This window comes from Ictalurus punctatus, chromosome 4, assembly GCF_001660625.3.
Source record: "Ictalurus punctatus breed USDA103 chromosome 4, Coco_2.0, whole genome shotgun sequence".
NCBI lineage: Eukaryota > Metazoa > Chordata > Actinopteri > Siluriformes > Ictaluridae > Ictalurus > Ictalurus punctatus.
The window spans coordinates 27,606,451-27,629,933 of record NC_071284.1 but is presented as its reverse complement, the minus strand read 5'-3'; the positions used below and the strand labels follow the sequence as shown (position 1 = coordinate 27,629,933).

The 23,483-nt window shown below is 37.0% G+C and overlaps 1 protein-coding gene across 5 annotated transcripts in view; it reads right to left on the bottom strand.

The window, feature by feature from the left end:
- LOC108264659 (voltage-dependent calcium channel subunit alpha-2/delta-1) overlaps positions 1–21,350 on the bottom strand; it is a 118,211-nt gene extending 96,861 nt beyond the window's left edge. For 4 of the 5 annotated variants that reach the window (XM_047153276.2, XM_053678103.1, XM_053678100.1 and 1 more), the window contains exons 1-3: positions 20,949–21,349; positions 11,883–11,964; positions 11,239–11,355 (exon numbers count right to left, since the gene is read on the bottom strand). In XM_047153276.2, the coding sequence (XP_047009232.1) occupies positions 11,239–11,355; positions 11,883–11,964; positions 20,949–21,055 (306 nt within the window). In that variant the 5' untranslated portion in view covers positions 21,056–21,349. Of the gene's footprint in view, positions 1–11,238; positions 11,356–11,882; positions 11,965–20,948 lie in introns of all 5 variants that reach the window. The other variant, XM_053678101.1, reaches the window with a different exon arrangement.
- Positions 21,351–23,483: the final 2,133 nt, after the last annotated feature.

Sequence of the window (23,483 nt, the reverse complement as noted above, 5' to 3'; positions counted from 1 at the left end):
CAAACACACAAAACTAACAAGATATGTTATTTTGCTTATTTGAAAGCCAATTCTCTGTAGACCCTGTTAGTAAAAGAGCTTGCACATTTTTTTGCAGGTGTTAGCAGCTTTGTGCATGTTGTTACATTTGCAAAGCTTTAGTAAATCACGGCCAATACACAAAGTTTCAAATAGACTGTAACGGACAATCATTGAAATGAATCAGTGCTTTAACAGTGGACACCTGACGATAACTAGAATATTATATTTGTTTAACATAATGTGTTATGTTAGTGATTTTGTCTAATCATATCTCCCACCCCTATTCTTAGCCACTTCCCAGTTTATAAATGCTCTGCTCCACATGTCATAACTACAGATTAAAAGCCAGAGCACGCCTCATTTGACACTTATGTTCATACTCTGTGGCATAAAATATTTTCTTCTCACCATGCTCTGAGAACTAAATGCTATACTCTGCAATTATGTTCCCCTTTTTGCCATAATCTTAACCAATTTGATTAATTTGTGTACCATGAACTGAATCATAAAGTGCTAGATCAGCACCGATGCCAGCAAGCCCTCAAGCACTGTAGACAGCCAACACAACAAATGCATCTGCTACAAGGGGAGAGCCAGAATCAAGTGCCCTCAGCTGCCCGATGATAATGACGTTAAGCCTCCCTGGCTGGAACTGAGTGCTGGGAGAATAAATGACCAACAGTGAGAGACAATGCCAGATGCAATGTGTCCGCTTTGTGCTCCAACCCTGCTCGCTCTCTCTCTCTCTCTCTTTCTCTCTCTCTCACTCACTCTCTCTAAAATTCCCCGCAAAGATTCAGATCAATTCTGATGAATGCATTACCCTCCCCACCCAGGACTAAACTTCCTTCCTTATTGTGCACTCAAGAGCCTTAATGAAGTTTGCTCAAGGATCATGCAAAAGTCAAATAAGCCATTGAATTTTGTAACTACTCTCCTTGATGTGTTGATCATATTGATTTGCCAAACACATATAGATTACATTTACAGCATTTTGCAGACACCCTTATCCAGAGCAACTTATATTTATCTCTCCTTTTTGAATTTTTTCTTATTATAATTGAGCAGTTGAGGTTTAAAAGCCTTGCACGAGGGCCCAGAAGTGGCAGCTTGACAATACTGGAATTCAAACGCACAACCTTCTGATTGGTAGTCTAACGTTTTAACCACTAAACTACCACTGTTCATGTATATACATATACATGAAATTTTGCTAATAATGCTTAAAACACACTGTTATTAAGTTTTTATTTTGTACTACAGGTGACATCACAAGATTCCAATTTAAAGAAATATCATAGGTTCATTTAAATGTTTTGTTTAGTTTTATTGGGTTTTTTTTTTACTCAGGGGTCAGAAAATTCCCAGTCTCGACTTGATTGTGGTGAAGTACACAAGTAAGCGAAAAAAAGGTTTAGATGAACACAATAAGGTAAGGAACCATTAACAAAAAAAGATGGAGACATAACAAAGAACACCTGGCCCTGTTGCCATGAGAACCCATGCAGAATGCTTGAAGCGTGAGATTTTTTTAGATTAATTTGTAACTACTCTGTCATAAAGTCATTTATACTGTATATGGCTTGGTAAACAAGCAAAACTGTAGAAAAAACATGTAGATAGATTGAGGATGAAACTGCATTTGATGACAGCAAAGAATCTGAACACAATCCAAAACAGTTAACAGATACCAAGCACAATTTTAATTAAATGTGGAGAGTTGTGCCATGGGAAATTAGGAAGATCTCGCTGCTGAAGAGGATGTGATATTTATATGTTGCCTTGATTGATTAAATTAAAGAGAGCCTAATAAAATAAAGCTAAACCTATACAGTCATTGATTGATAGTACAAAACTCAAATAATTACAGAGAAAAAAAACGCACAAGCGTATATTAATTCAGTAAGTTCAAACAACATATTGTTTGGGTTCTGTCTTTTTTGGCTTCTCTATAGTCTTTTTAGTCACACTACATCTCAATTCTATGTAAAACAGCAGGTCCTATATTCTGAAAAATATTTAACATTAAGACTTAGTTACCATTTTATCATTTAATATGTGAGCAGGGCTGTTATATTAAAAAAAAAAAAAAAAAAAAAAATCCATGATGGGATGTAACAACATGGTCTGAAGTGTGTTAGACCACTCATACCAGCGATTTGCCAATAATTGCAATTTTTTTATTTATTAATTAATGACATATTGTGCATTTTACTCTTAATGGTATGGACAAGTTAGTTCCTGTTATCACTTACATTATAGCAGCTATAAATAAGCATTCTCACACCAGCTTGTAAAATTAAAAGAGCACACACTTGAAATCAGACCAAGAGTCTTTGTTAGCTGTGTGTAGGCGCATGCATGGATTCCTATTCTGTTGGATGAAACACAAACAAAAGCATGTCAAAATGACATCTGCTTGACAACACACACACACTCACACACACATATACATATGCACACACATATATACATATTATATATATATATATATATATATATATATATATATATATATATATATATATATATATATATATATATATATATGTGTGTGTGTGTGTGTGTTACATTTAAGCTATCCAGCTGGCTTCACACATCACAGTGTATTGAAAGCAGAAATTCTCCTTGTTATTCTTTGCTGCAAGGTTTTGCCCTTGGAAAGATCTCTGGTGGCCTGAATACTGTTTAACAGCATTTAATTCTATAGTCTAATAGAATGAAATGCCAAATTATTCACTTATAAGTCAATCATTTGGAATTTCATTCTATTAGACTATTAGACTACTAACTATTAACATTTCTGTTACCCCTTGAAGTTGATTGTTTTCCAATGACAGAATGCCCCGAAGTGTTTTATTCCTCTCACACCACAGCTATGTGCTAATAATATTTTTAAAAATTATTTAAAATTGCTCATCTTTTTTTTCCTTTTCAGAGTTGTATTTAATGCTGTGGAAAATCTGTGAGACAAGTTAGTTCCTGTTATCACTTATGCTGTAACAATCATTCCCTCACTAGACCCATTTTTTCTCTCTTGACATACAGTACTATATATACATATTTTTTTTAACGCAGCTTGTGTGCAAAGTTTGAAGAGCAAAAGGTCTTGATGAAAATTTCATGAAGTATGATTATTCTCAAACAATGAGTAAGCCATATGTATGATTGTGAGTCAGAATGATAGAAGCACTGAGGAAATGATAGACGAGCTGTTTACATACAATACATTTGCAACATTTATTTGCTGCTCTGTATACAGACTGACTCGGGTACCCAGAACCAGTGATATGATTTGAAACAGTGAACCCTATTAAATAGAGGGCTACGCTATACCATAGAGGACACACCTACACACCAAAGGATTCCTGGAACATAGCAGAAAATAAAACCACAGACCCTTTCAAAACCTAAACACCAAGCAAGCCACACTGAATTAGAGCATCACTCTCATCAGCCATATCAAAGGAATCAAAGACTGATGATGAGAATCTCTCTCTCTCTCTCTCTCTCTCTCTCTCTCTCTCTCTCTCACTCTCTCCTTTGCCTGAGTGCTGTGTCCAATGTTTGTGAGTATACATGCACATATAGAGTAACTTCAGAATTATATGCCCCCTTTAAGAGAATGGGCAAAAGAATTATAATATTGTAAATAAATAAAAAGAGGCAGATAAAGTATTGGGTAATTACACTTAATTGAATATATTCAGTAAATGTGTTCAGTCAAAAATGTTCTCAATTGCTACTTTTAAATGTACTCATGTAGCTCATTTAAAAGTCAAAAGTAAATGTTTTTAACTGATGAAATTAAGTTAATCGGTATGTTTACATGGACAACAATATTCCGATATTAACCCGATTAAGACAATACTCTGATTAATAAACTAGCATGTAAACAGTGATTTCTGATTACCTTAATCTGGCTAAAGTCATACTCAAAATAAACACAAATCAAATTAAGACATGTGGAGTATTCCTATTTTAGTTGCATTATCGAAGTGCATTATAGACATGTACACACCATAATCACACTATTAACGTCACGTGGGTGTTTTCGCCGCATTTTGCGAAAGGACACGTACACACACGGCAGTGCTCAACCGTTTGACGGTAAACAAGAGAGCACTGCTGCGTCCAAAACCGTGTACTTACCTACTATATAGTAGGAAATGAAATACATGTATTTCAGCTAATATATAGTAGGTAAGTATGACGTTTCGGGCACAGCCAGTGGCTTCAAGCAATCGTGTATCGTGTAATCGTGTATTTGCACGTATAGCATGACAAATAATCAACTGCACTTGAAGCTTCCGTAAAATTAAAAATGAAACACCCAAAACTGCATACGGTATCATAACGAAGACGAACTGTATGTTGATACATGAAATTCTGGAGAGAATGTCGGACGGCGTGGTATGGGGACGTAATGACGTGTGCCATTAATCGATCTATGTTTTATAACATGTAGAACAGGAACATGAAAGGAATATTCTAAAAGCAACTCATGCAAACACCTTAATCACAATATTGTCTTACTCAGAATAAGGTCGATAATTAGATTATTGCTGTCCATGTAAACTTAGTTATGTTGTGTGCTTTTATTATGTATCTATATCTGAGAGAAGTCTATGTTGCCTGAAAACATCATTCTATCTCTGTAAGTATGCTGGTCATATACATGATTAACATTACATAGTTTGCTAATTAATTAATCAGAAGTAAAATATCATGTAAATACCCAATATTTGGTTAGAATCTGACTTCTTGTTTATTCAATTCATGCTAGCTATTTGCATTAATGCTAGTCTATCCTGGCATTAGGAAAGAACTCTAAATAACTGAGAAAAATATAGACAGTAGTGATTAGCAAATTAGCTAATCTTTTCTCAGTATGCTTTTTCATATTAGATGGAGTTCATGTCTTCAGGGAGGCAAGTGAGAAACGTAATTTTATACAAGTTTTTGCTTACTGCAGCATATTGAAACATTTCAAAGAGGTAGGGTCAGGGGTGCACATCCTCACGTTTCACACTACACTTGTCTTAGCCTCCTATCTTATGATAACAGTCTGATTGAAATTGGATGCTAAACTGAAATGTAAATAAAATATATCAAAGGTACACAATGCACAGTCATTGGCTGAATGAGGAAAGAAGAGACTTTCGAGATTTGTGCTGAATACTAAAATACTAAATTAAATACTAAATAGTAAGTCTAAATAAATATGTAAGGAATAAAAAGTAAGTAAGAGTACGAACATCCAATTTCAGCAAGAATGAAGTACAAATGAAGAATAAATAGTATAACCACTCACCTTTTCTCAACAAAATAATTTAATTAACAACTTATATATATATATATATATATATATATATATATATATATATATTATATATATATATATAATATATATTATATATATATATATATATATATATATATATATATATATATATATATATATATATATATATATGAAGGACAGTCCAGAAGGAAACTGTATCAAAACGAGAAGAGAAGCCACTAAAACCAGGCAGGATAAGAAACGGTATAGGATAATCAACTCCAGTGCCGCTATAAGTTATAGACATGGATGTGTTCCTTAAAAGGTAATGAGAAGTTGAAGAATGGAGGTAGCTTTTACAGTGTCATCCTGTGCACCTATGAGATACCAAAATAGCTAACCAGAAACTTAAAAGCATAGGAAATGTATAAACAGCTCTAGGGTTTAGAAGAAAGCCAGGACCAAGAGAGAAAGAATGGCAGCAGTTAGTGAGCCCAAGAGAACACAGACTGCAGCAGCTGTGGAGTGTCATCATAAGAGAAACAGACAACAGGCACCAAAGTGAGGAAGTCACTTGCAGAGGTAGCCTGAAATGAGAGTCACTGCTGGGACAAGAAGGAAAACGGGAAAAAAAGGAAACAGAGATAAGGGCGGATTAACAACAAGCTTCAGACTTCAGTCAGATGAAGAACTGAGAGCATGGAAGGCTAGTAGAATGCATCAGGGCCTGTTGTTATAGGAAAACAACCAACAACAAAGTTAATTATTTTCCAATAGTAGTACCTCCTGAATTGTTTTATTCCTCTTATACCACAGTAGTTTGTCACAGCTAACATAATTAATTTTTAAATACATTTAGTTTAATAATAAACAACATTTCACATCATCTTTAAATCTGTTTATGGTTACATTTAAAGTTGTGGAACAGCTGTGAGACGGGTTAGTTGTCCCTTATGTTATTCATAGTTCTCACGTGATGTCACATGGAGGGCAAAGCAAGGCTTCCTTCCGCTGCCTGCCAGTTATTTTTACCAGATTTATTTAGCCAAAATGCCATATAGTTGTGCTTTTGCAGAATCTCATCTGAGAAAGAAAACCCAGAGAGGAGGAGTTTGTGGATTTGTGCTATTAGACGTGACTCCGTCCCTGGGGAGGGCAAAGATTAAAGTACACAATTCTTTGCGGTGAACATCATCAAGGAAAGTTTAAGCAAACACTGAGTATTTTAATGGTTGTATTGCTTGTAATTACATCTTTACATAATCATTCAGACATAGTTAATTTTTGTGGCGCAACACAACCAACTTCAGTGGCCTTGACAACTTACACTAGTTAACTATTTTCTGAGTGGGGAAATGGTTACATTAACAGTTAGCTAATGCTAGCTAATTAATAAGTTATCTAATTAAGGGGAAGTTTAATTTTCAGTCTGAAGAGTTAATAGTTGTTGGAAGCGGCAGAGGGTTTTACTAGTCTGCAGGAATGATGTCACAAACGTTACTAACATTGCTTCTAACTTCTTGGCAAACTAACGTTAGTTAATTAGCACTCACCTTTGCTCTGACAATGAAGAATTTCTTGTCCTTCACATCCCAAACTGCAACATTATTTTTAACTAAATTTAACCCCTCCCAAGTACCCCCCCATCTCTTATGGTGGGCTGGTCTGCACTTATATAGCGCTTTTTTAACCTTAGCGGTTCCAAAGCACTTTACACTGGTTCTCATTCACCCATTCTCACACACACACACACACACACACACACACACACACACACACACACACACACACACACACACACACCAGTGGTAGCAGAGCTGCCATGCAAGGCTCTAGCTTGCCATCGGGAGCAACTTGGGGTTCAGTGTCTTGCCCAAGAACACTTCGGCATGTGAAGTCAATCGAACCGCCAACCCCACGATTAGTGGACAACCCACTCTACCACCTGATACACTGCCGTCTCTTAATTTATTATGTTTTCTTCTTGAGCATCAGTGAATATTTGCACCTCATGTTGTGTACAAGTTCCTCAGTTGTCCTCAGTGTGAAAAGATAGATCCCAACATCATATAGCCACAATTGGAAAGGGGTCAAATATGCAGAAGATGCTGGAAAAGCAAGGAATGTGCAGACCTGGAGGATTTTTCTGAAGACCAGTGAGCAGCTTAACTGCTCAGTACAAACCAGGGACTCAAGAACAACTATCACAAAACATAAAAACAGTCGTTGGTCATCCAGGTAACAAACACGTATTAAAAATCAAGCATATGTAAACTTTTGCACTGGTTCATTTGTGTAAATTCAGTTATTATTGTGTCTGTTATGTGAAAATAGTTTATTCAGGGCAGTACTAAATAAAAAACAAAACACAATTTTATGATCCCTCTTATTTAAAAAAATAATAATAATAATAACATTTTGCAGATTCTGCAAGGTGTATGTAAACTTATGACCTCAACTGTATAACTTATCTTTGTTAAATAACAAGACATTGTAAAAAATATATTTATTATTAGCCTTAGATTATGTGGTGCAATCCCCATACCAGTCCCTGTGAGTTAGCTGTTACTACAGAAAGTATCAGCAAGCACATTAATATAAACCAATAATTCGAATGTATAGCTAACACTAGTGTCAGAGCTGCTTTTAAAGAAAATTATCCAACTGTGTATAAAGCAGATTGGAGAATTCAACAGTGCTGTGGTATAAATATAAAGCAAGCATGGGAATACAGAACAAACTGATAAACAGACATTTCAAAGGCAAAAACAAGAACCAGAGCTTGCATCCTGGAGGCAGTTAGCAAAGGTGAAGGCATTCCCATAGAGACATGTAACACGGTTATAATGGGTGTGAAATGAAGTGTGTAGAATGCTGTTACAACCACCTGAGAGGTAAAATGCATAATATGCATGTCTAATACAAGCAAAGGCATGAAATCAAGAGCAGGAAACAAGATGATTGTTAATCAGGGATTTAACCTGATAAATTTACACAGCATATTGTACAGGTATGTGAAACATTTTTAGAGGCAATTGATATCTGCAAGGGCAACACAGTGGCACAGTGTGTGCTGTTGCCATTTCATAGTTCAAGGGCTCCTGGTTCAGAGATACTGTCTGTGTTGAGTTATAAATATTTCCCTCACAGGGTTTCCTCTGGTTTGTCTGGTTTCGTCCCACCTCCCAAGAACATATGGGTGAATTAGCTAAGCTAAATTTCTGCTTTATGTGGGCATCATGCACTATGATGGACTGGTGTTTCACTCAGGGTGTATTCACACCTCACACATAGTGTTCTAGGGATAGGCTCCTTATCAACAACCCTGAACAGAATAAAAAGGTTTATACAGTTATACTGTTACAGTTACTAAAGATGAATGGATGAATGAATTAATCATTTTCACAACATTCACTGTGTGCTAAGAAATAACTGAAATGGAACCCCAGACAGATGCACTAAGATGAGATAACATCAAAAAGCAATCAAAATTAGTCTGACAGACTGAAAGAAGTGAATACAAGTTATCATATGGTCTATATTTAGCTTGCACGATTAAACTCACAGCAGAGCATTAAAGTTTTTTTTGTTTTTTGGGGTTTTTTTAAGTGTGTACTACTGCTCTAAAAATAGTGGTGTAATTCAGTGCCACTATCTGTATCTGTTTTCATATCTGTAATATCTGTATTAAAATTTAAATCTGAAGTGGGTGTGACCTAAACCAGAAGTTTTGGCATTTTCAATTCTTAACCCTCATTCTGGTGCATGCTGATGTGAACAGCATAGTTTTATTTATTGCAATTATTTTTGTAAGTACTTGTCCAATTAATTTTCTAATGAATTTACCGTAATTTTCGGACTATTGAGCGCACCTGAATATAAGCCGCACCCACTAACTTTAAAAAGAAAAAAATTTTTGTACATATATATATAGGCCGCGTTTGTCTATAAGCCACAGGTGTCCACATTGTAACATGAGATTTACACAGAAAGATCTTAGACAGAAAGTTTTTTTTTTTTAACTTTTAATTAAATATGTACCGTAAATGCTTTTTTCTGAACAGTGCCTGTAATACGACTGGTTAAAAAAAAAAAAAAAAAAAATACAGTTTCCTACCAGGAAAAGTCATTGATCGCTATCTTCATCTTCCTCCTGCGCACTAAAACCACTAAAGTCGTCTTCTTCGGTGTCGGAATTGAACAGCCTCAGAATTACAGGTACTTCGTCACACACTTCCTCAGTCTCTCTTTCTTTGTCGCTCTCAATGTCACTTACGTCTCGAGGCAAATTCACCCTTGAGCTTGTGCTGTCCTCTTCATCACGCAGCTGTCCAGCCTTTCGAAACCCGATGGTGATAGTACATTTTTTGACACTGCTCCACGCTGTTAGGATCCACTGGCAGACTTGAGCAAAAGTTGCTCTTTGCATGCGGCCAGTTTTGGTAAATGATTTCTCGCCACTAGTCCTTCAAGCCTTCCACTCAACTCGGAGTGCCACTTTAACTTGAAAGTTGCATCATATGCATTTCTTCGTGTGTTTTCCATGATGAGGGTGTGTGTATGAAGCGCAAAATGACTGATCTGAAGAATTTAGTGTGCGTGCGTTTGATTTAATTCAAACAGTTTCATTGGTCCCCTGTGACCTGTTCGGTAATTTCATTGGTCCCATGTGAGGAGGCTAAATGTTTTGGCGGCATGAAGCTCGTTAGCCCGTAAAAATCCAAAATTAGTCGCATCGTTGTTTAAGCTGCAGTGCTCAAAGCGTGTGAAAAAAGTAGCGGCTTATAGTCCGGAAATTACGGTAAACTTAGTTGGTTTTATTTCCCAAAATATAAACAAACTAGTAGCCTAATTTAAACCACTGTGACCAGTAATTACTAAGAATGAACGAATTAACCTGGTAAATCCATCATGCTTCAGCTCAAGATTTACTTTAACGAATGTGCTCTTTCTTTTTCCCATAAGCTTCATATATTATCGTTCACTCACATTAAATTAAAAACCTCCCACTTGGGTGTCTGTTTTTGTTGCATTCCACAAGATCCCATCAGATACACATCTGGATTCTCAACCAGATTTATGGCAAGCTTTCTAAAAAGAACTGTATTTGTATCTGTTTAGAACTGTTCATTCTGAATAATATACTCAAAATCGGTTGCTTCCCTAACTCCAAACAAAGCTTGAAATAGCTCAGATTAGTGATGCAAAGTCAAACACACAAATACTACTTACCTGCCTTTAATTACAACAGTAGCAGACAAATGATAGTGTACACTCAGTTCGAGCCATCTACTCATTACAAACATGATCATCCAACCAAACTACTCCCTGATCCAGCTTTGACTTCTTTAAAAACCTACCAGTGCACTCCCAGAACTCCCAGTTCTATGCCAATCAGTTATAATGAATGCATACACACACGTCCACACTGTATGTGCCAACATTCCAGGTCAGTAGGCTGACATCAGGGGAGCCCCTAGCACATCTGCAGTGGGCACAGATACCCACAGTCTCAAAGACACAAAACAATTGATCTTTTGGCTGTGCAAAAGCAAAACCATCTGGCACAAACACACACACACACACACACACACACACACACACGCGCACACACACATGCGCACACACACGTGCACACACACACACACGTGCACACACACACACACACACACACACACACACACACACACACACACCTGTGCTCACAGCAATGGCAGGACTATGAGAGAGGCCTGCATTGCACTGTCCTTAAATAGCAGAAAAAAATAATGGCTCAATCTTCCTAATATGGGTATGTAACCAAACATAATCATACATTTTTTCCTCTGTGCAGTGATTGACGTTGTGCTATTACTTATTTACATTGTCGCAAATTTCAACTGTTTGTAGTTTGAAGTTTATGTTTTCTCAGCCAGGAAGTATGTGTACTGTACCTCAAGTGCTTTTGCTCGCTTCTTTAAAAAGTTCTCTATATTCCGTGCTGCATTATCCACCAGCCTTCCTGCATAGTTTGTTTCCACAGTGTAGTATTTCTGATTATTCATAAAGATCTGCAATGACAATAAAGACACAAGAATGCATTTAAGCAGAAAATGACACAATTTCAAAGCACTACCTTGATGTTCAATGCTGCCCCATGAAGCCCACTGACTTTAAATAATTTCAAGATGTGCCATGAGATTTTATCTTCCAAATTTGCAAGTGGGATGTATTATGAGCTAGTTCTAACATCACTGTGAGAAGGAGCAGGCATCAATACTCAAACATTCTTCAAATGGTCTTAAGGCTACAATGCACTGGGGAAGTAAAATAATTCTTGACAACTGCTTCAGTGAACTGCATACATATAACATAAAAATAACAAGTGTGTGAAATTTTTAAAGCACTTTGTGTCAGGATGTGGATGGAAATGGGAAAAACTTTCTGACACAGGTTTTGATTTGAGTAACAGTGTACATTTTTTGTATATGGGGTAAATGGTTAAGCAGCATGTGTGTGTGTGTGTGTGTTTATGTGTAGCAGCAGTTGTAGTAGTAATAACAGTGGTACGTAAAATAATAATAATAATAATCCTAACCTCTACTAAGCTTTTTCCTGCACTGGCTGTGTCAGCTACGGTCACCAGCTCCTGCTGCATCTGATCCACCCATTCTTTAATGCTGCAAAGAAAGAGACATTACACACTGTGGAATTTTTAAAATGTACAAAAACACACCATACACAAACAGAGAGAAAGAGAACCCAAAGATATCATCCTAATGAGAACAGGACCATGTGACTTCCCAGGTGTCAGGAATCAGCTGTCATGTTGTAGTGCTGGGATACAAAAATGAGTTCGAGGCCTGTTGTATATTATAATCATTAAAATGAACAAAACATTTCTAAAGACCTTGTTTTAGCAAAATACCCAAAGGATGTTCAATGGAAATATTCAGCCTCAGGATGCGTACAGAACAAACTAAAAACTTTTCTTTTTTTTTTTAAATAAAAGCTAAAAGGCACATTTGCATAATGCAGCCCCCGATGATATCTACAACCAGTATACTGTATAATTGTGATATCCAGTAAGAAAGGTGAAATCAGTGGCAGACATTTGGACCCTACAGGCTTTCCTGAACTGAAATCTTTCTCTTTTGCATGTATCTTAAACACAATGAAATTCACTAGTTTCCATTAACAAAATACATGTAAGAGGTTACTGTACTTAAGTACTTTTTTCAAGTATCTGTACTTTATTAAAGTATTTCCATTTGTGCAGACTTTTATTCCACTACATTTCAAAGCAAAATATCCTCATTTCACTACATTACTTTCAGCACCATCAAATTAGAAATAATACTTACAAATAAATATTTGTCATTTTGGGCTCTTTGCCAGAATTTAGCCACAGCGACATGTGGCCAGTTTTCCCAGGCCACAACAGAAATATCAGCACTCCCAAAAAGAACAGTACAAATAACATACAGTATTCCCACGCTCCTCCACTCTTGCATGGAAAGTGGTGAACTGGGATCAGAACCTAAATCTCAGACTCTTACTGTTTGTGTCTATGTTGCACTCCGATCTAATAGAGGACGAAATGTTGTCTTCCAGACTAAGCATTACCTTCTTATAAAATGGTGAGCAAAGAGTTGCATATCTGTCTGTTACACACACACATAGACACACACAATGCTTTTTGGCTGATGTATTGGTTCTGATGGCCTGAAAGGTTGTTGTTTACATCAAAGTGCCGGAGTGGCAAAAGTTCAGCAGACCCATTCAAACACATCTGATTGGCTCTGGCACTGTCTGTGGAGGCCAAGACCTCTTTCTGCACAGCAGAATAGGGAACATGCACATGGTTTGTGCTCAAAATATCAATACGGCACTGTCTCTAAATTAAATTCTGGATGCCAGCACAATCTGAATACATTTAATTTAAACTGAGCACATTTATTGGTTTTGGCTGCCATCATCCTGTTGTTGTTTTTTTCTTTCGGTTGTTCCCAGTCTACTGAAAGTACATTTAAATTATGTGAATATTATGGACCGCATACGAGGCCTCTATAATAGAAAGTTTCATTTACTTATGCAAATACAGTCACATTGAAGGTGTATTTGACCTTAAACACACAGTATCCAGTGATGCAGTCATGATGTGTAATTATGTTGCAAATATGAAATGGCTTGTGATATATTAAAAACTTTCATTCATTTTCAGTAAGTGCTTCATTTTGGTCAGAGCCTATATAACACTGGGTGGAAACCTATCCCTGCCATTACAGTTTCTCTGCAATATAAGTTGCATTTATTTATTTATTTATTTTAAATGTATTTTTGTCTCATTAACTCTCATGTTTCACATTGAATTTATTTGTGATGTCATGCTCTACAATAGTGGTTAATGGCTCATATGAAAGTAGACACTCAGGGCTTTATAAAAAGTATTTATTTTGCTCACCAGCAACTAAACAGAGTCACTTATTCTCTACTCACAGAAACCTAACAGTGTCCTGACTAATCTTATAACAGACCTGCAGCGATAAAATAATTCATTTGTTTATACTTATTGAAAATATCTGATGAGTCGATTTCCATTCTTCTGGTGAAATGGAATGCCAGTGTACTGAGAGAAAGAGTTAATTTCAAGAGAGAAAAAAAAAGAGCAGCTAGTGATGAGCAACTATTTATAGCTCCTATAACATAAGTGATAACAGGGACTAACTCATCTCTTCGATGTTCCACAACATTACAGGTGACTGCACATTGTGGTACAGCATATAGTGTCCCCACCTCACAGCTCCAGGTTCCAGGGTTTGATTCTGAGCGTGGGTTATTCTCTGCTTCGAGTTTCACATGTTCTCCCTATATCTGTGTGGGTTTCCACCAGGTTCTCCAGTTTCCCCCTACTGTCCATAAAAACTGCATTTGTTGTTTAATCACTGTGGTATAAGAGGAAATAAAACAGTTCCTCTTCGCATTAAGCTGCATCATACCACCCAGTCCAGGATTGTTTTCCTACAAATGCATAACTATCATGTTTCATTCCTTGAAAAATGAATCATTAATTACTTGATAATTTATAATCATGTTGTAATGCAAGTGCCACATTGGCAAGTGATGTATTACATAGCTTTTATAACTAATAATGACCTGTGAATAATTGTACAGCAGCTGTAATATTTATTAACAACTATAAATATAGTATAAGCATTTAGTCACCACTGAGTGCTTCAAGTAAACTAATTATGTTAAATGCTTCCTCATTATAATTAAGTTACTACCTTTATTCTTGTAGTGTAAAATGTACGTTACAAAACATTTGTGCCCATGTCATTTTTGGAAGCACTCAGTGCTTAAACATTTACATAGTAATATATATATATATATATATATATATATATATATATATATATATATATATATATATATATATATGTATATATATAAATATATATATATACACACACACACAGTGCATCCGGAAAAAGTATTCACAGCGCTTCACTTTTTCCACATTTTGTGATGTTACAGTCTTATTCCAAAGTGGATTAAATTCATTATTTTCCTCAAATTTATAAAAACAATACCCCGTAATGACAAAGTGAAATAAGTTTGTTTGAAATCTTTGCAAATTTATTAAAAATCAAAAGAAAATCAAAAAAAGCACATGTACATAAGTATTCACAGCCTTTGCCATGACACTCAAAATTGAGCTCAGGTGCATCCTGTTTAAATTCAGTTGACTGGACATGATTTGGAAAGGCACACACCTGTCTATATAAGGTCCCACAGTTAACAATGCATGTCAGAGCACAAACCAAGCCATGAAGTCCAAGGAATTGTCTGTAGACCTACAAGACAGGATTGTATCGAAGCACAGATGTGGGGAAGGGTACAGAAACATTTCTGCAGCACTGAAGGTCCCAATGAGCACAGTGGCCTCCATCATCCATAAATGGAAGAAGTTTGGAACCACCAGGACTCTTCCTAGAGCTGGCCGCCCGGCCAAACTGAGCGATCGGTGGAGGAGGGCCTTAGTCAGGGAGGTGACCAAAAACCCGATGGTCACTCTGACAGAGCTCCAGTGTGTCTCTGTGGAGAGAGGAGAACCTTCCAGAAGAACAACCATCTCTGTAGCACTCCACTATTCAGGCCTGTATGGTAGAGTGGCCAGATGGAAGCCACTCCTCAGTAATAGGCACATGACAGCCCGCCTGGACTTTGCCAAAAGGCACTTGAAGGACTCTCAGACCATGATGAAACAAAGATTTAACTTTTTGGCCTGAATGGCGTCACGCCTCATGTCTGGAGGAAACCAGGCACCAGTCATCACTTGGCCAATACCATCCCTACAGTGAAGCATGGTGGTGGCAGCATCATGCTGTGGGGATGTTTTTCAGCAGCAGAAACTGGGAGACTAGTCAGGATCGAAAGAAAGATGAATGCAGCAATGTACAGAGACATCCTTGATGAAAACCTGCTCCAGAGTGCTCTGGACTTCAGATCGGGCTGAAGGGTCATCTTCCAACAGGACAACGATGTCCTTGAGTGGCCCAGCCAGAGCCCAGATTGAACCCGATTGAACATCTCTGGAGAGATCTGAAAATGGCTGTTCACCGATGCTCCCCATCCAACCTGATGGAGCTTGAGAGGTCCTGCAAAGAAGAATGGGAGAAACTGCCCAAAAATAGGTGTGCCAAGCTTGTAGCATCATACTCAAAAAGACTTGAGGCTGTAATTGGTGTCAAAGCTGCTTCAACAAAGTATTGAGCAAAGGCTGTGAATACTTATGAACATGTGCTTTTTTTGTTTTGTATTTTTAATAAATTTGCAAAGATTTGCAAAACAAACTTCTTTCACATTGTCATTATGGGGTATTGTTTGTAGTATTTTGAGGAAAATAATTAATTTTATCCATTTTGAAATAAGGCTGTAACATAACAAATGTGGAAAAAGTGAAGTGCTGTGAATACTTTCCGGATGCACTGTATAATGCATTGTGAATAGTTATAACATGATTATATGTTATCAAGGAATTATGTGTAGTACGTTATTAGAGCTTTATCAGGCATTATTAGAGTTGATCAAATGTTTACAAGGAATCATTACTATCTTACAAAGAAATACACACAGTTATAGTCATTTTTGTACACAGGCTTCATAGAAAATTTTTGCTAGGGCAGTTTTCTGTCACTAATCAACCATATAATCATTCTTTTGGAATGTGGTGGAAACCAGAGAACCCAGGGGAAACCCACAGAAAACACAGTAACATCCACAGTCTTGAATTAACACCTACAGTACCTTTATTCATGTTCAACTGGACGCAAATGAACACTGAAAAAGTTAAAAACTCTAGGTGATAAGTCAACACTGGAGATATTGCTGTGCAGGAGAAAACATGTGAAACTCAACACACAGAGTCAATCAAGGTCAGGGGACGCTGAAGCCTGTGAGGCAGCGACACTACCCGCTGCATCCTTATTGAAAACAGATTACAATTTAACTAAAGTGAAAAGGTTTGGGTTTTTTTGTTAACCAAAGCCTTGATTCATGATGCTTAGAGCACGCAATCGAAAATGTAGTGATATTTTTTAATGATTAATCTGCATAATGTTGGCTATTGCAATATTGATATCACACAAGCCAAAATTCTGATAAACAAATAATATGTTTTGCAGTGTTTTTTCAAGGCATTAAAATTGCATTCATTGCATTAAGAACCAAAGCCTTTCACTACAAGATAATGGTGCACTTTCAGTGCTTTGCGGAATAACAAACAGGAGTGTGACAAATGGCAAAGTTCAAAAGAAATGTGTGAATGTGTCTCTAGTGGAGCACACTCAGCTGTCCCATCATCTTCTCACCGGTCCATAGGAAGCACCAAAGCACCTCACGGGCATAACAAACAATGTTGGAGAGCTCTGTTGTGATCAGATTGTGCCAGCCTGCATTGTGGGCAGGGTATATTTAGCATCAAGCATCTGTAGCACCTCACACAATACTTCTATGTATATGCAGAATGGAAATTTGATGAGTAAACAGAAAGATGCTGCTTATTACACCAAATTCATTCCAAGTGCCAAATATTTTCTGGAGGCCCTAGTATTTTTGTAGTCTTGTTGCCTAGACAGTTTTGCCCCATGCTACACCATCTTGATCCAATTAGTATCAATTACTTGCTGGAAAACAGTGCCTGCTTTTTTCCAGACTATTTTTGGAGCCACCAACGATCCACTTCCCTTCTTAATCCTCTTTATTAGCAAGGAGGAATGTTTCCTGTTGTTGTGACTAAAATCCTTTTGTTTCCTGGTAAAGAAGATGAAAACAGAACTGACTTTGATATACACATTTCTTACATGCACCATCCTGGACACTCTCACTGTCAACCTAAAGCCAAAACACTAAACCTTTATTGGTGTTTGTGTTTTATTTTGAACCAGTCTTGTAATACAGTGCTTTATAACAAAAAAAATAGCTGCAGGCATTTTGAGGAATGGATTTTTTATGTACAAACACATTTACCGTAATGCATTTAATCTAGTGAACATAAGTTTTCACTAACACACAAATGTCAATGTCCATTTAGCATTTAAAGTGTCTTTCTCTGAGATCCTCTAAAATAAACTATTTAATCCCTTTGCAACCAGTGGAGTACAGCTCAGATAAGGGAAAGTAAGTAACCTTAGGCTTTTTTTTTTTTAGAATAACTCCAAGCACTACAATCATGGAGCAGCTGCTGCCCGTGCAACAAAGTAATATTTAAAAATTTTGTTAGGAAAAATTGACAATGTGAATTACCACTGTAAGCAAGTTCATGTATATACATTCTGAAGCGTTTCCAGATAAATCTTTTGGGGCCAAATTTGACCAAAAGCATCACTTTACATTAGGATAAATAAAAGAAGACACCCCAGACAAATATACAAAAACAAATAACACACACACACACAAACACACAAACATTCACACACACACACACACACACACACACACACACACACACACACACACTTCTAATGCCTCGAGGAAAGAAGAATGACAGAACCCACCTACGTCTGTCTAAAGATATCAGCTAAATCCATCAACCAAAGAAGCTCACTATACTCTGTTTAAAGCATATGCATGGTGGTCTGGGAAAACGCATCTGTTATTGCTGCAGCTAAATTCTGGAAAAAATGGTCATGTTTTGAAAAAATCAAGTTTTACTTTGAAATCTGTACCTTAAAAAAAAACATTTAAAAATCTTACTAAAATTACATGGAATTGTTTTTATTTATGGATTTCTTTCCTTGCCTTGGGTGTCAGAATTCAAAGATAATGTTTTGATCAAGTTGTTGGATAGTGAAACAATTCCATAGTGAAACAGACATAAAACTAATAAAAATCACTTAATCAGATAGAGGCTGTCAAAATGTCCACAATATTCCTGCACTGTAACATCATCATCAAAACAAAGATGAGCACTTAAACATTCTGTACATATGACAGCTAATAAAGTTTTAAAATGTTTAAATGACCTAATAAAAAGACATCAATAACAATGAATTTAGGCAACAGAACAGAAATGACTGAATAAATAAGCAATCATTTCCTCACTGATGACCTTTACCCTAGAGATGAGACAGAGACTGATGATGATAATGCTGATAATCAGAGTAAGAACTCATTTCCCATTGTAAACTTGTAATTCTTTAAAATTTGGCAGAAATGTCATTTTTCCATCAGTAGATTGGGTTATAAATGTTGATGTAGGCAGGGCATCATTCAGTAGAACTAAAATTAAATATTTAAATGCAATCTTCTCTCTTTTCACTTTTGGGTGTAACCAGATTTTAAAATGCTAGAATTTTACTTGTAGTTGAGAGACATGCAAAGCAGAAACACATTTCATTTCCATACCTTTAATATATATATATATATATATATATATATATATATATATATATATATATATATATATATGGTTCTACACTATACATAGTAGAATATGTCAAAATCTGACCATGTACAGTAGATGGTTTTCCAAGGCCACCAAACATAACTAGCTCTTACCCTCACACACACTACTCTACAGTTAGCCTGGCCACCAACATCTGTGTCTATTTCTGTGTGTGTTTTTTGTGCTTAACCAGCTGGGCTGGAAGTCGGTGGGACTGAATTCCCTGGCAGTTTATCAGGGGAATAATTACCTGCTCCAGCCTGGGGATCCCTGAGGACTTCCTCTCTCATCTCACCTCAATAATAGATCATTACAATGCAGGAGTCAGAACTAACATCAGTATCTGAAACAAGCAATACTAACAACATGCAGTTGCGACCTAGGAAACACGCTACACCAATCCAAAGGCATATAAAAGGCCATGTTTATTAATGACCCTTAGTCACAGCCATCTCTGGAGGGCTCACAAAGGCAGATTCAATGCAGCATTGCCTTTTTATTTTTCTTTCCTTTCCTATACATTGTGTTCTCTCCCTAAATTTCACCCTAAGGCAGTAAATTAGGGACACCATCACACTGACAAAATAAAGGCTGCTGTTGATCTGAGCCATCAGTGATGCTATAACACATATTCTCATTCATCAACTTATTCCCTCTCTCTCTCTCTCTCTCTCTCTCTCTCTCTCTCTCTCTGTTGACCTGAATGATAGTCAGAACATCTGGATGTGCAGTGGAAATATATGTAGAAAAAAAAACACATTCAGTTTTATTTGTATCACCTTTCTTTATCTATCAAACCTGATTTCATGAGAAGTTTAATCTAATCATTTCTGTATAAACTAAGTTGTTATAAATTTGTATGTATGGGTGAACAATATGGCAGAAAAAAAACATAATACAATATTTACAATAGAGCAAGTAGGAGTGAGCAATATGGTTATGTAATACTGATGTGATAATCTATGTCACAATGCCTTATTTTTCTGAGATGTCACAGGTATTGTAAGTATTTTTTTAAATTTCAAAGAGATAGATATTACACAGGTAATCATTTCTCGTGGTACATTTTGTTTGAGATATTGCAGCTAATGTTAGTCTCCCTAGTTTTATAGTTAAGAATTTTTGTAGGGAAAAAAATGTTAAAAGTCACACAGTTTTTGACAATGTTTCGCTGCTTGCCTATATATCATGATACATACTGTATATCACAGAAATGTATCATGAGGCAATGTTTCTGTCCAATCAGCCTAATTGGAAAATATATTTTTGATCGAAGATAATGTATCACATATGCTCAATGTTGTTCTGAGTGCATGGGCTAGTGAACTAGCATGAGGATTTGTTGTTCTGTAAGGCACTCTGGATAAGGGCGTCTGCTAAAAGCTATGAATGTGAATGTAAATGTAAATGTACTACCCCAGATATAAGGATAAGTACTGTTTGTGTCTTCATTTCTGAGAGTGTACTAAAGTGGTTATATCACTACTTCTAAAATTATGCTTATCATCTGTTTATAATAGTGGAACACTTTCATCTGTTTGCTGTGAATGGTGATGATGATGATTTTCAAATATGGTCAATTAAAAAAAACAAAAAACAGAGCAGTCTCCGAATTAAGCACATGACTGTCTTCAGAATGCCAATCAACAGTTTGACCAGGCAAAGCACTTTTCTCAGTGTACACACAGCAGCACCACACCATGTACTGGTACTCACATGAGCGACGTGGGGAACTGCGAGGCGCGCGAACCGTGAAGCGCCGAGCAAGCGAGCACAATGAGCAGCGGTGTGAGAGGCGATCCCAGGCTCATCCCGCGCGCCATGTCTCTCCACTCATCCAGCGCTGCACTTCTCTCTGCAGATAACGCTCCTCCCTGCTAGTTAATCGGATTATCCGGCATCAGGTTAAAGTCAGATTGTGTCCAGTTCTACGCGGTCATATTAAATTGCGTGTGCGCGCGCAAACCGTCTTTTCGTCACGTCTTCCCGTCGCGCGCAACTGACGGTCATCTGTCTCCCCCCTTTTAACACCTGAGAAAACTCGTGAAGCAGGAGTGTGGCGGGAAAAGTGATCGATGGGATGGACGGATCGAGTCGGTGTGTGTATGCGTGCGTGCGTGTGTGTGTGTGTGCGCGTGTTTCTCTTACTGGAGCCTCATCTCTATTCTAATGGTAGAGCCTACAACCAATTGGCTGGCATCTCTCTCTCTCTCTCTCTCTCTCTCTCTCTCTCTCTCTCCGTACCCGATTTATGCCATCAAATTACCACACACACGAAAACAATTAGGTATGTGTTCCAACTCATATTCTGTGGCAGTGGTTAAGGTTCTAAACTACTGAGTGTTAGATCTCAGTTACTGCCACTGGCTCAAGGACCACTGGATCGAGGTCCTTAACCCGAAAGTGCTCCGCTACAGCTCCAATGGTAAGTCACTTTGTGCGTATATATATATATATATATATATATATATATATATATATATATATATATATATATATATATATATATATGCCAAATGAATAAATGTGCCTGTAAATTTGTACAGTTGGACACCTACTCAGTAAATTTGAAGGAAACACACTGTAAAGTGGTAGCTGGATAATTAATTATATCAGAACACATAAAGTCTGGCCTAAACTACTTGCTAGGCTTTGAAAATAATTTACCAGCTGTGCATTTATTTTTCCTTCCATCCATTTTTTGTACTACTTTTCCTACACAGGGTTCTGTGGAGCCTAGAGTCTATCTCAGGGGACTTAGGACATGTGGCGGTGCCAACACATCACAGGGCACAATCACACACACACACACACATACACTCACACACCCATTCACACACTACGGACAATTTGGGAATGCCAATCTATGACGAATGTCTTTGGACTGAGGGAGGACTCCGGAGTACCTGGAGGAAACCCCCGAGGCATGGGGAGAACATGCACACACAGGGCGGAGGCAGGAATTGAACCCCAGAATGTAATTTATTTTATTTTATTTTATTTTATACCGCAGAGCTATTGAATTCTCAAATCTGATTGGTCAGAAAGTGCTGAGTAATTTTCTAAAACAGCAGCTCTGACAATATTAGCTGTAATTCAAATGATTATATTAACGTGCTCATTCTAATACATTATCATTGAAAAAAATTAATTAACATGTATGGAAGGAGTATCAGGTGTCCCCTCTGGTTGGTGTTTTTTTCCAGCACATTTGTGCCTCTTGTGCTTTTTTTCAAGTAAGGAATAATATTATAGAAAGGTTATGACTTAATAAATGTTATGAAACAGTTTAAAAGCATGTAAGTCATTAATAAATGAAAAATAAGTATTAACAAACTGCTATAGTATAAGAAAAATAGAAAACTTTGGAATACGATTATTGGAAAATAATCAAGTTTGGCGTGGGAATAGTGACTCTGTTTTGTTTCAGGTCACATTACACCATCCTGTTGTTTACTTTCCTATAACAGCATGCCTCTCATGGTTTATTCCATTCTTAGTTTAGATTGTTTTATATTATTCACCCAGCTCTCCCAGGATAGGCTCTGGATCTAACACAGCGCTGACCAGGATAAATTGCCTACTGAAGATCAATGAATGAATACATGGAAAGTCAAAAGTAACAAGCAAAGTACAATTTGCATATTATAAATGCAGTCTAGGAGCAGAAAATGAATAAATAAAGATGAAAACTTGCCATATAAGTTATAATAGTGGAGTGATTCAAATGGCATGCACAGCAGTCTAAAGAAAGGTATCTTATACAGGATTGAATAGCCTCCATATAGCTCCAGGCACAGGAATAATACCGCATCCTTTTCCCCTCAGCCTGCTCCACCCTGCAGGTAGCTTTAGGTTTGTTAGCAGTTTTATTCTTCATGTGGATCAACTGGCTCAGGAATGCTGCCTGACTTGAGAGAAATAGTGAGGGTGGATTTTGTAAGGCTGCAAATCCCAGTATAGGATTTTTAGGATGGTACTGGAGGTAACCAACACCTCCAACACTATGCTTCAATTATTAAGCATACATAGTGGTATACAGTGCACAGTTTCCACAGAAATGCTTTTTTGGCATTGGTGTAATACACCTGTCATATTTTGAGTCATCTCTGTTTGTCATTTTGCATGACTTTGAGAAGAGAAGCAAATTAGTGGAAGTATTCAGTTTGGGAGGGCAATAGATTGGCAATTTTAATAAAGCAATAAACAACAAGAGAGTGTGTGTTACAGTGATTTTATAATGGGTAAGGG